At 39.7% G+C, this 16,905-nt stretch overlaps 1 protein-coding gene across 3 annotated transcripts in view; it reads right to left on the reverse strand.

Annotated features, from left to right (window-relative positions):
• The window catches only part of c19h14orf180 (chromosome 19 C14orf180 homolog), a 30,763-nt gene that overhangs the window by 2,801 nt on the left and 11,057 nt on the right, over window positions 1-16,905 (reverse strand). Inside the window, exons 4-9 of one of the 3 annotated variants that reach the window (XM_047344906.1) lie at window positions 15,416-15,536; window positions 8,748-8,778; window positions 7,680-7,788; window positions 2,025-2,188; window positions 1,817-1,943; window positions 1,486-1,509 (exon numbers count right to left, since the gene is read on the reverse strand). In XM_047344906.1, the coding sequence (XP_047200862.1) occupies window positions 1,486-1,509; window positions 1,817-1,943; window positions 2,025-2,188; window positions 7,680-7,788; window positions 8,748-8,778; window positions 15,416-15,536 (576 nt within the window). Of the gene's footprint in view, window positions 1-1,485; window positions 1,510-1,806; window positions 1,944-2,024; window positions 2,189-7,679; window positions 7,789-8,747; window positions 8,779-15,415; window positions 15,537-16,905 lie in introns of all 3 variants that reach the window. The other 2 variants (XM_047344907.1, XM_047344908.1) reach the window with 2 other exon arrangements.

A 16,905-nucleotide genomic window follows, 5' to 3' on the forward strand; every position in this document is an offset into this window, starting at 1 on the left:
ACTCAAACCTGAGAGACAGGTGTAGATAGCTTGAGCAGGGAGTTGACAGCCAGACCACCAAGCCAAATGTGGCTGTTGTTTGTGAGCATAAATCTTATCAGGCAAGAAAATACATTATTTGACAGCTTTAACTTTTTATGTGTTTTCTGTCAGTACAATACATCTGCTGCTGATGTCTGCTCATCTCATTAAATCATTAACAGCTCAATCCTCCAACATGTTTAGCCACAATAATTAAAAGCTTCATATCTAACAGATTTTGTCTTCTCCAAATGAAGACAAGCGTGCTTGGCTGCAACTTCAGTCTGTCATACACCACCTGTGTAGCTTGAAGTAACCTTTTGGGGACATCATGCAATGGTGAGAAAACTAACTGGAGTTTGAGTGGCCTGATAAGGGGCATTGTGGAAACATGTTTGATTGCCACAGTAATGTAGTATAGTTAAAACACAGACTGATTATTTGGAGAGACATGGAGAAAAGTAAGATTTACACAACCAATGCATGGCTTGATAATATAAAGTAGGTTATTCTGCTGACAATGTTGGGGGAGGGATGTGGTGGCATATGCCTCTCTTCATTAGAGTAGCAATGCTGGCCAGAACTGGGTCAGAAATTACAGAGTCCGTCTGTTATGATTTGGGGTTGTTTGGTTTCTGTTTTTTTCTTATATGTTCTCACAGTTTTTGAATCATGCTTCTGTTTGTTGTTTTCCTGGTCATGCTTAAGTTTTGTCGTCTTGTTCATGTTTTGTCAAGTTTGGTTTTCTGATCATGCCATGCGTGTCTCGCCTGCCTATTTGTTGTTTTGTTCCTGCCTCCTGCTGTGAGTAAGTTTTTCTTTTTTGTCATTAAATCCTTTTTCACTTACAATCACGCTGCCTGCTCGTCTGCATTCTGGGGTCCTATTTCGCAAGCCTTAACACCATCTGAGTGTGTTTGCCCCAGTGGTGAATGATATGCTGACTGGGCTCCACACAGTGCACTCTAAAATTTCTGCATAGGGTGTGGATTGTTAGGTCTCAAATTCAAGCTAGAGACTGCAATCAGTCCTTTTGTTCCGGGTGGCCATTGTTTTACGCACTAATACTTGTGCACGCTGTTCAAAAGTAATCTCAGCACTTTTTCACAAGTTTTGGCTGAACTGAGTTATATACTTGTCAACTTCAGCCACGGAAAGGAATAAAACTATCGTGACCTTCAAATCTGAACGCAAATTAAAGGAAAAGTTATAAAAGTGATGATATATGTCCTTTAATTACTTAATTAAATATTTTTATAAAACTTGTGATATTTATGTGTCCCAGATTTTTTAAAACAATGTATAATCAGGTATTAGTTTAACCACACTGTGCATGTAAAGCAAAAAAAAGCTTTTAACAAATCATGAAAGCTAAATTGTGTGATGATTTTTAATAGATCTTAACAGAGTGCAGTGTTGTTGGTGCTCCCCCATGCAACTTAGTCTCCTTTTGAACAAACTTACCACCTAAAGGGTCACAGTAAATATCTGTGAAGCCAACAGAGAAGAGGTTTTGTGTGAACAGAAGCCATGTTCAGTGACATACACCCGCAACAAATCATTTATTGTGGTGGTACAGAGTCCACTTTCACTCAGGACTCAATGTAGTGATGTTTGCATTGCAAAGCTTAATTGCTTTCTCATGTTTGGAGTCTGATGCAGTCCTATGCTTGAGTGCATTTTCTTAATTAAATTCCTGATCTGGAAATGATAAACAGCAGGAAAATAACTTAAAGGTCATCTAAAACCTAGTGTGACCGAACTCTTCAAACTGTTAAAACGTACGTTTTCTTACCATGTACTGTGGTCTCGGGCTCCCTGAATCGAACCCTGCGCTCACTTTTCCGCCTGTGGTTTGGTTCTGTGTCTGACCCACAGTTGGGCCTTTTTAGAATGGAGGTGGGGACTTTTCCACTGGTTACCTACATTAAATTTAGTTTAATCAAGTACACTGCATAGAGTACAGTTTAAAGGTCAAACAAACTGCGAGAAATTACAAGTACCTTAGGTTTCAATGTGTCCTCCTGTTGGTGGTGGCCGTCTTTTCTATGACGCACCTGAGAAATTTTCTCTCGGTGGGAATGAGGAAGACAGTTGACGGTGTCTCTGAGGGACTCTGCAGCAGCGAAGCGTTTAGACAATGCCGACACACACTGGCCCAGAGAATCTAGAGAGAAAACCATGACCACACAGTCCATGAGCAGGTAGCTGATTAAAATTTGTGCCTGAGGTTAAGACAGAGAGGGAGCCGAAGGTAAAACCTGCAATGTGGAACATGCAAATGTGTCCCAGAACAGGAGGCAGAATGTTAACCCTTGCATGCTGCTATTTTCCTGCCACTATGCAATATCTAATATCTGGGAAGGTATCAACAAACAATGAAAATGCAAATATAGATGAAGATTGTAAAAAGATTTCCTAAATTATTATTCCTTAGCAATGTTGATAAATGTCTAGGCAGCAAATGTTTTATATATACACTGCTCAAAAAAATAAAGGGAACACTCAAATAACACATCCTACATCTGAATGAATGAAATATTATTGTTGAATACTTTGTTCTACACAAAGTTGAATGTGCTGACAACAAAATCACACAAAATCATCAATGGAAATCAAATTTATTAACCAATGGAGGCCTGGATTTGGAGTCACACACAAAACTACAGTGGAAAAACACACTAGAGGCTGATCCAACTTTGATGTAATGTCCTTAAAACAAGTCAAAATGAGGTTCAGTATTATGTGTGGCCTCCAGGTGCCTCTATGACCTCCCTACAACGCCTGGACATACTCCTGATGAGATGGCAGATGGTCTACTGAGGGATCTCCTCCCAGACCTGGACTAAAGCATCCACCAACTCCTGGACAGTCTGTGATGCAACGTGACGTTGGTGGATGGAGCGAGACATGATGTCCCAGATGTGCTCAATCAGATTCAGGTCTGGGGAACGGGCGGGCCAGTCCATAGCTTCAATGTCTTCATCTTGCAGGAACTGCTGACACACTCCAGCAGTGTGTCAGCATTAGGAGGAACCCAGGGCCAACCGCACCAGCATATGGTTTCACAAGGGGTCTGAGGATCTCATCTCTATACCTGATGGCAGTGTCTCCAGACTCTGTCACGTCTGTCACATGTGCTCAGTGTGAACCTGCTTTAACGTGTGAAGACCACAGGGCGCAAGTGGCGAATTTACCAATCCTGGTGTTCTCTGGCAAATGCCAAGCATCCTACATGGTGTTGGGCTGTGAGCACAACCCCCATTTGTGGACGTCGGGCCCTCATACCATCCTCATGGAGTCGGTTTCTAACTGTTTGTGCAGACACATGCACATTTATAGCCTGCTGGAGGTCATTTTGCAGGGCTCTGGCAGTGCACCTCCTCTTCCTCCTTGCACAAAGGTGGAGGTAGCGGTCCTGCTGCTGGGTTGTTGCCCTCCTACAGCCTCCTCCACGTCTCCTGGTGTACTGGCCTGTCTCCTGGTAGCGCCTCCAGGCTCTGGACACTACGCTGACAGACACAGCAAACCTTCTTGCCACAGCTCGCATTGATGTGCCATCCTGGATGAGCTGCACTACCTGAGCCACTTGTGTGGGTTGTAGAGTCCGTCTCATGCTACCACGAGTGTGAAAACATCACCAACATTCAAAAGTGACCAAAACATCAGCCAGAAAGCATAGGTACTGAGACGTGGTCTGTGGTCTCCACCTGCAGAACCACTCCTTTATTGAGTGTTTCTTGCTAATCGCCAAAGATTTCCCCCTGTTGTCTATTTCATTTGTACAACAGGATGTGAAATTGATTGTTAATCAGTGTTGCTTCCTAAGTGGACAGTTTGATTTCACAGAAGTTTGATTTGCTTGGAGTTATATTGTGTTGTTTAAGTGTTCCCTTTAGTTTTTTTGAGCAGTGTATTTTGCAAGAAAAACACATGCACAATGTTCAATACGTTTCATTTTAGTTGTACAATACTGTGCAAAAGTTTAGATTCTCTCATTTCTTAATTTTTGCCTTCAGTGATTTACAGATTATTGTAATCCATTAAAATGGTCTTCATTAATAGTATTTAGAGTAGTTTTCTTTGGACTCTGGCTGCAATTTCACTAATTTGTAGTGCAGAACCTGACCATGTTTTTTTTCTCTTCATTAAGCCACCTGACTCAGACAAAAAAATGAGTCTGGACCTTAAAAGGATGGACTGGTATTGTGACTGTCATTAACAAAGTTCTCCAAACTACCATTCTTAAATTGGATTCTAGCTTTGTAGGAGTCTGCTGCCTGTCATATTTAGTTATATGTATGAAACATTCCCAAGATAACACAGTTTGACAGACATAATGTAGCATTTTACACCAAAAACACAAAAAAGTAGCTCAAAACTTGGCAAATGGTAGATGTTCAAATGAAGAAGGATGTAGTGTTAAATTAACAGATGAAACGCAGCTAAACGTTTCCATTTTCACTAGAAAACTTTGTCGCGTAAACGGGGCCTTAATTATTGCTGCTCCTTATTTGTTTGAAACACCCCACAGGGGTTATTGTTGGGAACAAAACAGTTTCTTCTATAAATCATTAACATGTGAAACTGACACTTTTTGCTGATCCTGCTAATATTTTCTTTTCCGGTGCTGATTTGCAGCACTTATTTGGTGTGATGAAAACTAAAGCAAATAAATTGAAGATATGTCTTATTATAAACAGTAAATTTGGACTAAGATAAACCAATTATATTTTGAAACTTTAAGTACACATGCAAATAATTTAATAATTTTTGTTGACACTTAAAGAGCCAATGACAACAGGTTACTTGAAACAACAGATGATAGACTTAGCTGGAAAGTCCATGTTAAACATATTTATTCTAAAGTGTTGAGGATCCACCCCAGCCACATGGAGAACAAGTAACTGCATGACCAGAGAACAAATTAGACTGGAAAAGAGCTCTGAATCCCAGAATGCACAGCAACAGTGCTCATTAAATATAAAGAAGAACAATGTGAAATGTTGTGAATTCAATTTCAGTTACTTAGTTGTTGCTTCTTCTAATCAGATTTTGTTATTCAAATTCTTTGATTAATATAACTGTATATTTATGGAGAAGGGAATGGATTAAATAAGTGTTTTACCATCATCTCCATTTCTCAGATACGTAAAGTAAATTAACAAAGTTGGGGCTATGTTGTTGAGAATTCTTTGTTCTTATTGATTTGTTTTATTGTCTTATCACTTGTATCCCTTTTTATTTATGATTTCCAACAATACTTTCTGTGTAATGTTTACAAGTTTGAAATAAATTGAATTTAAGACACTGAAATTAAATTGAAAAGTGTGTTGGTCCACTAGATTATGTTTATATGGCTGAAAACCCCATTGGTAATATCTGTCTTCATTTTGCTGTAGTCCTGTATTGTCACATTAAATCTGATGAAATGATATAGGTTAGCCTGTGTCAAATGTCTATTATGCAGAATAAACCTAAAAAATAACACACAGAGATTTAGGGACATGTCAGAGGGACCTGCTGGAGTCAGACGTCAAAACAAACAATGCTAAATCCTGTACATGATCTAGGAAGGCTTAGCTTGGAATGAGACTGCATGCTGTTAAAGGCACTTCAGGGACGTGAGTCAGATCTGTATTTACTGCATGAGTGAAGCAAATCTGAATCGATCTTTTCAAAAGCCTCGAGTCGGTCTCTGCAGTTGTCGCTTTGAGCTATATAACTTTGCAGCCACATCCACAGAGCATTTTAAAATACACACAAAGAAAAAATCAAAAACAGAGTATCATGTTCACTTTTCATTAAAATTATGATTTAGCTCACGTGTTTTTTGCAAAAAAATTAATGGATGATAAAATCAGCCTGTTTGAGTTAATTAATTGTAAAATGTGACTCAATCTTGTTAGAGAAATAAAACATATGTTCTGTTTTTTTTTTTATCGATCCAATTTGGGCCCTGTTAGGTAGATCGATAAAAAATGCACAAATAATATAATTTATTGTGTTTTTACAGGAGTTAACCATCGCCCAACATTAATATGTGACAATGATAAAAATATTTGAAATGTTTAACTCTGTCCACACTGGGATTTTTACTGTTTATCAGCTTCAAATGACAAACACTGAGATCATAACAATCAGTTTACAAATGCCAGGGTTCCTACAAACCTTCCATTTTTGTTCCATTGGTTTCTATGAGATCATAGATAATTGGAGAAAAATCCAAATCAACCAGCTGCAAAAGGGGAAAACATGTAACAGGGGTGAACCTTTGCAGGAGTGGCCTACCTACCAATGTTACTCCAAGATTGAGTGGTCGATTTATCTGGGAAGTTACAAAAGAACCCAGAACAACACCTATAGCACTGCAGACCTCACTTAAATTTGAAGTTCAGGATTCAACAATGAGAAAGAGGCTGGGCAAAGACAACATCCATGGTAAATTTATAACGCCAAAAACCAAAGATGACCAAGAACAACACAAAAACCTATCTCACATTTTGAGAAAATATATTGTTGGATGTGGGAAAACTTTTTAGAAGGTGTGCAAAAAACAAAATGGTTTTGTTGTTGCCTAGTCAAAGTCTGGACTTAAATCCAATTGAGATACTGTGGTATGATCCAAAACAGGCTGTCCATGTTTAAAAACCCTTCAGTGTGGCTGAATTAAAACAATTCTGCAAACAGAGTGGGCCAAAATCTTTCCTCAGTGATAGAGAAGACTGTCACAACAAGCTATCACACACTTAATGGCAGTTGCTGCTGCAAAGGATGGCTTTTTTCCCTTAACAAATCAAACCAATACCTGATTTGATTTAAAAAATGGCATTTTGTTATAACTTGGGTCATCTTTAATATTAGAAGTGATTTAATTATCTGAAACATTAAAGTGTAAAAAAAAGAAAAAAACAGAACAAGTCTGTAAAGGGCCAAACACATTTTCACAGCATTGTACGTGAAGAAGCAGAAACAAATATTTATTTATTTTGTTATATTTCTACTTTCTTCAACACCAGACAACATTTGCACCATTTCTGGTGAAACAAGATCTTGTTTAAGATCTTGTCTGGAGAGCAATAAGAACTCTGTGAAGTTTTCCAGTAATAGATGTATACTACTGCCGTCTCTCTTTACTGCTGTACAGGTTGAGTATAGCTGCAGTTTAGCACCGCTGCCTCTGAAAGCTGACTTAGCAACACGGATGGTTTAATGTATTACTTTTTTACCGCACAGCATACCTCACAAAAATGCAGAGTTCAGAAGGTGGAAGGGAGACACAGAGTAAGAGAGTCTTTGCCCTTTCAAGTGCAAGCAAAGCACACTGATGATGCACCAACACTATGGCCTCAAACTGTCACAAAGCTTTTTGTTCTGCATAAAACCGTTTCGGTGTCCAACACAACGGTAAGCGTTTATTAATTTAACATTTTCACGGGCTGACACATCCTCTACAGACTTACTGAAGCACTTTAGACCTTCTTTGCAAGGTGTGTTTTCATGGGTACTGCTGCTGAACAATGCTAACTTGCATCGTCCACTAGTTACACACCCATGTTTGATTTACACCAGCTGTTAAGCTGCGGATCCGTTTTGTAACATTTCTGTGGAAAGAAACATGTGTTTACTCTGCTCCTCTGCATAATTCCACTGTTTACCTGAATATTCAGTCCTCCCGATTTCAGCGTAGACAGTGGCCATGAGCTCCAGACTTCTGGCTGTTATTGGATGGTCATTGCCGAAGGTCCTCTGGTGAATCTTCGTAGCCTGAGCCACACAGACAAATCCGAATTTAAATCTTGAACAAAAGTTAATAACGTCATTGTCAGTTCATTTATAAAGTATGTTAAAAAAACAAACTAGTTTGAGCTGTACAAATTAAAACAAGTAAAAAAAAGTCACACAAAAAAAACAATACGAAGAGAAAGAGAGATAAAATGTGATGTAGATTAATATGCAATAAAAACAAAGTTTAAATATTTATTTAAAAATCTTAAGAAGCCAGCTAATCACAGGAAATTTACTTAAGAATGACAAAGCCGAAATAGAACTGAAAGCCAAAGAGTAAATACAGGTTTTCAGGAGATTTGTAAAAATGTTCAGTCAATGAGATTTTTTTATCTGCCATTGTAAATTATTCGAAAGAGTGGTTCCTGCCACTGCAAAGGCACAGCCAGCCCTGTTTTTGTGTTTGGTTTGTGGGACATGCGAGAGCATCAGGTTAGCAGACATGAGTGCTCGTTAGGGTATGGTGGGATAGAAGCTCCTTCAAATAAGCAGATACCAGCCCATGAGTTCTATAAACAATCAATAAAATCTTAAAATGGGTGCTGTAACAAACAGGAAGACGATGGAGTAAAGCCAAAACTGGTGTAATATGGTCATGTGCGCTCACTTGAGTATTTAGACAGGCGCTGGCAGTTAGCAACAGCAGCAAAGGATGAAGGATACAAAAAATGAAATGGCTTTTTAGAGATGTTTGGGAGAGAGACAAGGCTTTGTCTTTGCTAAAATTCTCAGCTGGGAAAAGCCTGCTATTACGATGGTGATGAGCTTCTCAAATTTAAAGAACTGTCAATTGTCACACCAATGTTTCTCAGAGAATTTCTTATAAGGAGCCAGGGGCAAAAGAAAAGGATCAGGATAATTTTTCCAACCATTTTGTCCAAATAAAATACATAAATACGCACAGGCAGAAAAAACAATGATAAAATTCCTGAACATACCTTGCCACTGTATTCTAGGGCAAGATGAGGTCTGAGAAGAAAAGAGAGAATTGCCATTACACAAAATGTGAAAAATATTATTATTATTAATATAAAAAAAGTATTTCCAGAGACACTAACAATACACTTGTCAAGATGTTGGAAAGAAGCATGCAGACCTTAGATGCTCCAAATGGCCTTGTAGGACCATAGATTTAATCAAAGCATTACCCACTGGGGATTTAAAACACAAGTAGTCTACAAGATTGCTTGGTTGTAATTTGACAGTTTGGCAACCTGATGTGAAATTTTCTCTTAGATGTGATCTAAAAGATGTTATTTGCTATTCTTATAATCTGAAAAAATCATGATTAGCAATACATTTAAAAAAAGGTTGTTGAATTTGCAGCAATTTGAGTTTCAATGCAGTCTTTTATTCATTTTCATCATTCACCATTTCATATTTCAAACTAGGGGGGGGGGCTCTGCAAGAGAGCCAGAAACAAAAACACAAAGTTCAGGCGGGCGTCCAGGAGGTTGCCCCGAGCAGGCACAAAGTTCAGGCGAGTGCCAGGACCTGCAAAACAGAGTCCTGGGCGGTCAGCGGCAAAGGCATGGAGGCTGGCGGCCAAGACGTGGAGGGGTAGAGACCGTGGTGGCCGGCGACGGCATCGGGAACCTGCAGGTTGATCAGGAGGCTGGCCGAACAGAGGAGAGGAACCTCGGAGCTTAGAGACAGGCGTGGAGTTTGGCCTGGGACACAGTCAGTCAGCTCGGGAGCACAGTAAGTCTGGCCTGGAACACAGTCACTGGGCCCTGGAGCTATGGTCAGAGGCAGTCCACCCACGGACCCATCTGGCACAGGCAGTAGAGGTGGTTCGTCCTCGAACCCCTCTCTGAACTCAGGAACTTGGATGGGAGGCAGTTCATCCTTGAACCCCTCACAGAACTCTGGAGGCTTGGAGCCAGGCTTGGAGCCAGGCGGCACCCAGGAGTCAGGCTTCAGTTCCATGAACACCCCCCAGATGAAACCTAGGAGATGCTCAGGACCAGGATGTGGAGGCTCCTCCGGAACTTGACCTGGCGAACCCTCAGAGGCTGAAGCAGAGCCTTGGAAACCGATGCAGCGTCTGGGGGACCCTCGGAGGCCAGAACGAGGACCCCAACACTTGTTCCCTCAAGTTAGTATGATCCGGACATTCAATGCCTGTGCCAGGAGGAACTACACTGCCTTCCATCCTTGAGGCAGACTGGGCACACATTTGGACAGAGACTCAGCAGTCAGCTGAGCTGAGCATTGAGTACCAGAACAGTGACAAACCAGATCTCAAGAAAGGCGCTCCATTTTTTTCTATTGTTGTTGATATCTGGTGTTGAGGAGGTTGGTTGTAAAAGTCCAAGCAGCGTTAACTTCATCCCTCTTCTCCTTTGTTCCTTTTGTAGAATGTTTCCCTTGGTTTGGTATTAGAATTCAGAATAAGGCCAGAAAATCCCTTTTCCTTTTAGCTTTTCAGAATCCAATAAGCTCCTGATGATTTTTAGGCTGTTAAGCATTATCATTGTAGTTTTGAATTTTTGAATAAGTACTGTGTAAATTTGGTATTATTTGTTTTGTTTTACAGCTGCTTAGATTTTCTTTTAGTTAATCAAGAGGGAATCGATATTGAGTGATTAAGAATAAATTTGATTCTTGAGTTTATTAAATGCTCTTATTAGTTTTTATATTTTCATTTGAAGTGTTAATTTTAAGTTGATTTAAAAAAGCACTTAAAATCCTTGAAAAATATACAGGGATATCCTTGTGCGTCTTAGACAGATAAAGCTAGTTTCCCTTAAAGTGAAATGTTCTCTCTTCTGATTGATTTCTAAACAATATTTTGTATAAACAGTACTGACCAAAAGTTTGGACACACCTTCTCATTCAAAGAGTTTTCTTTATTTTCATGACTATGAATATTGTAGATTCACACTGAAGGCATCAAAACTATGAATTAACACATGTGGAATTATATACTGAACAAAATAGTGTGAAACAACTGAATATATGTCTTATATTCTAGGTTCTTCAAAGTAGCCACCTTTTGCTTTGATCACTGCTCCACACACTCTTGGCATTCTGTTGATGAGCTTCAAGAGGTAGTCACCTGAAATGGTTTTCACTTCACAGGTGTGCCCTGTCAGGTTTAATAAGTGGGATTTCAATCCTTATAAATGGGGTTGGGACCATCAGTTGTGTTGTGCAGGAGGTGGATACAGTACACAGCTGATGGTCCTACTGAATAGAATTTGTATTATGGCAAGAAAAAAAGCAGCTAAGTAAAGAAAAACGAGTGGCCATCATTACTTTAAGAAATGAAGGTCAGTCCGTCCGAACAATTGGGAAAACTTTGAAAGTGTCCCCAAGTGCAGTCGCAAAAACCATCAAGCGCTACAAAGAAACTGGCTCACATGAGGACCGCCCCAGGAACAGCAGCTCAGATTAGAGAACAGATCAATGACACACAGTTCTAGCAGCAGACACATCTCTAGAACAACTGTTAAGAGGAGACTGTGTGAATCAGGCCTTCATGGTAAAATAGCTGCTAGGAAACCACTGCTGAGGACAGGCAACAAGCAGAAGAGACTTGTTTGGGCTAAAGAACACAAGGAATGGAAATTAGACCAGTGGAAATCTGTGCTTTGGTCTGATGAGTCCAAGTTTGAGATCTTTGGTTCCAACCACCGTGTCTTTGTGCCGCACAGAAGAGGTGAACGGATGGACTCTACATGTCTGGTTCCCACCATGAAGCATGGAGGAGGAGGTGTGATGGTGTGGGGGTGCTTTGCTGGTGACACTGTTGGGGATTTATTCAAAATTGAAGGCATACTGAACCAGCATGGCTCCCACAGCATCTTGCAGCGGCATGCTATTCCATCCAGTTTGTGTTTAGTTGGACCATCATTTATTTTTCAACAGGACAATGACCCCAAACACACCTCCAGGCTGTGTAAGGGCTATTTGACCAAGAAGGAGAGTGATGGGGTGCTGCGCAAGATGACCTGGACTCCACAGTCACCGGACCTGAACCTAATCGAGATGGTTTGGGGTGAGCTGGACCACAGAGTGAAGGCAAAAGGGCCAACAAGTGCTAAGCATCTCTGGGAACTCCTTCAAGACTGTTGGAAAACCATTTCAGGTGACTACCTCTTGAAGCTCATCAACAGAATGCCAAGAGTGTGCAGAGCAGTAATCAAAGCAAAAGGTGGCAACTTTGAAGAACCTAGAATATAAGACATATTTTCAGTTGTTTCACACTTTTTTGTTCAGTATATAATTCCACATGTGTTCATTCATAGTTTTGATGCCTTCAGTGTGAAGCTACAATATTCATAGTCATGAAAATAAAGAACTCTTTGAATGAGAAGGTGTGTCCAAACGTTTGGTCTGTACTGTACATGTAGGTTAAACTTCTCTAAAATGTAAAGGCTGTGCTTCAAAAGCAGAGCAGCCCAGCAGCCCAGGAGTTTCAAATTTTGGATCATAACAGCATGACATATACAAACACGTGCACACTGTGTGGACTGTGGGCATGCAGGCGCCTTATTGAGGACGTGGAGACCTTTAATTTCTGCCAGCATGGCTGCCATCTATCCTCTAGGGAGAATTATGGAATGAATGGTGCTTACAGGTTGGTTTACTTTCTCATCCCTCTGTTGCTGTCCTGTCAAGTGCTAAGCTAAGTGAACGTGATACATTTCATTGAAGACCTGCCAGTCGTTCCATGAATATCTGACCTGAAAAAGTCAACCAAGGACATTTGTCACCCTCACAACCCAGCATGTGCCTGTATATGTAGAGCAAGCAGTGTTTAGTGTGACGGAGACAAGCTTCACTCTGCCAAACCCACACTTTGCTTCTGTTTTTAGAAGCCAGGTCCCAGGTTAATGCAAATGTATTATTTCAAAACTTCATTCTTAACAATTTTTTTTAATTTAGTTCTTAAAAAGTTCTGTAAAATGGTGTGAAAAAGCTATATTTTGTAAAAGGTATAATAATTGAGTTTTATTGTTTTTATGGTCAGAAATGATAAAACAGTACAATGTTGGGAAATTTCACATTTATTTTTCTTTTTTGCATTTGAACTAATTTAGATCAACTCTGTTTCAATAATAACTAGATTTCTCAAATCTGTTTCTAACAGGCCCTTTGTCATGAAATTAACACCAGATGTCAGCACATCCCAAGTAATACAAATAATTTATTACAAATACATCCACAAATTGTGTGTAATAAAATTAAATGATAGGTTGTGAACAGGCTCACAGAAATGATTTACTACTGAGCAGAAAATGGCTGTTTTTCAGACGAACTGTTTCAAGATGTCTCCCTTTTCAGAGAAACAAGTCACATGCCTTGCTCAGGTGTGATTTTGACCAATTCTTCTACATAAACCTTCCTCAAGTCGTGAAGGTTCTGGTGCTACTACACAATCTGATCTTCAGTTCTTTGCACAGCTTCTTTTTTTGGATTTATGTCAGGTAATTAGTTCTTAAAAGCAGCTTTAATTTCTTTCTCTGTAACCAACAAAAATTGTATGGTTTTGTGTGTTTGGAATCTTTATCTTGTTGAAAAATCCTCCCTTCTTATCAGGAATGTGAATTTCTTCATTTAACCTTACATCAAATATATAAGGTTTGCCAGTACCATATGCTGAAAAACAGCCCACGCTAAGATGCTTCCACCTCTAAACTCCACTGTAAGTGTGATGTTTTTAGGGAGATGCAAAGTGCTATTTCTTCTAGAGACATGGTGTGAGACAAGACATTCACATAGGTAAATATTGGTTTAATCTGACTACCCTATATTCCGCCAACATTTCATTAGCTTGTCTAAATGTTTTGCAGCAAACCTTAAAAAAGCTTAGACCTTTCTACAGGAGTGGAGTCTTTTACAGTCTGCTTTCATAAAGGCCATGCTGGCTGAGCGCATGTCATACTATTTTCATGAAGAAATTGTTTCTGCTAATTCCAGGTCTTTCTGGGGTGCTCTGTAAGTCGGTTTTGAAAAACTCATCTAGTCATGGCTGATTAACTGTAAAATGATGTCCTTTCCACTTCCAGAATATGGCCCCAATGGAGCTCACTGTAACATTCAGAAGTTTCGATGTGTGTCTGTAATCAGTGCCATCATTCTGCAAAGGTCTTGAGAAAGCTCATTATATGATGTTCCTTGTGTGATACTTTGGTAATGAGAAACTCTTTAAAAGGCAATCAGTTAGGACAAATCTGATATTGATATGCATGGATATGGTGCAGGATAGATTAATATCGAAGGCTATTAGATATTCTTTCTTTGCCTTTCTGCCCTTCCTTGTCTTCATGTCCACAATAATTAATATCTGTCATTCCACTTTATTACACATAACTTAATTTATGGGCTAATTTATAGTAATTTATTTGTATGTGTGGATTACTTGGGTTGTTATGAGCATCTGGTGTGAATTTCATGTCAACAACCTGATTATTAATATATTATAAAAATGATGATGTGTTCAATACTTATTTTCCCACTTCATGAGTAAATCTATTTCAGTCAGAAGACTTTCTTATCCTAAAATATTAGGGATCAGTTACAGCTTCCTATTTGCAAGAAGAAGGCCTGAGGCTTAATGTAGCTCTAGTCAGAGCATTAAGGGACCATTTTTATACAGTCAGTGGCCAAAGAGAGTTTACATGTTTTACAAGTTTTACATTCTTTCAGGTTACATTTCTCAAGCACACCTGAGCAAAGTAAAGAGCAGAATCAAATTCCAGGCTGTCCTTATTTAGCTAGAAACCTAAACCACCCTGGTATCGCCATGCTCAGTCATTACCATCTCATTTATGTTTAACTACTGTGTGCTTCTTGCATTAATTAAGCGCAGTGACCGGCCCTCCATCGTGCAAACATTCCACCCTTTGTCACCCTCCACGGCAGTCGGGTTAAATGGCCTTTCCCCACAATGACAACAGAGGCAGAGAAAATAAGGTGTATGGTATGGCCTGAACAAGGTACCGACACGGCAGGAGACACCAGATCCAGGCAAGGCGAGTGGTGTCTCTTTTCTCAATACATACAAGGACATTCAGCACATCGAAGTTAGGGTTCTCCATGCGTGGAAAATATGCACTGTAGAAAGTGGAAAATTTGTAAGGGCAGATTGTTTATGATTTTTTTGTTAAATTTACAAAAGTATTGAAGTTAAGCAATGCAATTACATGCTACTATTTCAAAGATAAAACAAGTCATTTTTATAAAACAAACACAAAATTTGTTTTTTGCAAGGCTGCAATTCTTCATGAAAACCCAGACCATTATTATTAATCCTGCCAACACACCCACACACCAAAGAACATTTGTATTTATGTCCTGACTTTACCCATGAATATCAGACTGGTAACAGCATCCAAGAGTATACAAAGAGATCCTTTCTTAGGACCTAACACTACATTGGTTTTGTGAGGCGAATAAAGAAAAGGCAACCAAACTATCTTGCCTACCGTATAATGTCAAAATTGTTATGCAGAGAATAAAACTGTAAGTATCACTAATAGGATGTGACAATAAATCCACCCACAATGAGCCTGCTGAGTCAATAAACCTGCCGAACGTCTTACACCTCATTAATTGCTTTACAGTTGATGCCTAAGCAAGACATAGTTTTACCTACTGTTTGCTCATGATGCAGAGCTGAGCCAGCCGTTCGAGGTGCTGCGCTTGAGAGGCCTGCTCTGAAAGTTCCTCTGGGGTTGTCCATCCTGCAGAACCCAGAGTGGCCTCATCTTGAGGCCCTGTTTCAGAAACACAGGGCATGGAATAAGTCAGCCTATTAGTAATGAGCAATCTTCTCTTGTGCTTTTCGATCTTCTAAATCCACAAAGTTTAAAAGCTAAATTTTTCCACAGCTTAACCAACTATCAGACTGCCTGACACTGCTGCAGACTGTAAGCCTAAATAAAACGTGTCGAGGATCCAACTGAGGGCTGGAGACAAGAGAGCAAAGATAAGAACAGGAGAGAGCAGATAAGGGTGTCAAACAACAAAGTTTCCACGCCCACGAAGGTTTGAGAAGCACACAGTGGCGAACCACAAACAGAAGGAGAGTACATCAAGCATGCAAAACACATACATAATCAATACCACAACTAAGTAAAAACTAATCAGTGGAACAGGCAAATGCTTACTACTCAATGAGAATCCAAATACAGTGATAAATATGTCATCTGTCAGAGGAGAAATACAGTGAGGTGGGTAAGAAAAATGGCTTCTCTGACCCAGGAGAAGTCTGCCGTTCAACCTGAGTCAGTGCTGATTCAGGTGCTTTGGTGTGCTGTAGTGACACAGTTCCTAATGAAAAAAATGTGACAATTTGTCTTCCACCGTACCTGTCCCCGATCTCCTCCACCATGCCTACGCTACACTGCTCTGCTGCATCAGCAGCAGACGGGGAGGTACAGGCAGACGTCTGGAGCAGCAGACGAAGCAAGTGATGAATGAGTGGCCTCGCCCTGGATGCTTGACACAAGGCCCCACTGAGTTTATTGAAAAATAAGATGAATCTAGCAATTTAAAAACAATTGAATTTTAAATTTGTTGATTTGTTTTTTTGTTTTTTTTCTTAAAATTAACAATCAATTTCACATACATTATTTTAGTAAAACTAATTTTTAGACATGCACCGAGATGCACAGTCGACCAGCCCTGACCATGAAATAATGTTACTGAGTGAAGAGGACTCAAAGTTGGCTAGTTTCAGTAACTGTGAGGTGTTAAAAATTGGAGTCAGAGGAAGAAAAAAGATGTAAGAATTTAGAAAGGAAACTGTATTTCTTATGGATGTTATTCATTTAGCCACCCACAACGGGCATTTGTGGTCTATTTGTAGTCAAAATCAAAATTTTCCAAAGTGTTTTTTGAAACCTCACAGGTACGGAAAGGGTCTACTAACTCTACAACAGGGAAAACACAGACAAGTGGTGTGGTGATATTAACCATGTCATGATGTGGGTTTTGTTTGGAAGAATACGTGAAAACCTTTTCACTGCAGAGCTGTGTAAGAGTAACTGCTCTCTCTCTCTCTCTAGTACATTCAGCTCTGATCATTATGTAAATGCTTAATTGACAAATGACAAAAAAGCGTAGCAAGGCTCCTACATAGTT

This window comes from Girardinichthys multiradiatus, chromosome 19 (assembly GCF_021462225.1).
Source record: "Girardinichthys multiradiatus isolate DD_20200921_A chromosome 19, DD_fGirMul_XY1, whole genome shotgun sequence".
Lineage (NCBI taxonomy): Eukaryota > Metazoa > Chordata > Actinopteri > Cyprinodontiformes > Goodeidae > Girardinichthys > Girardinichthys multiradiatus.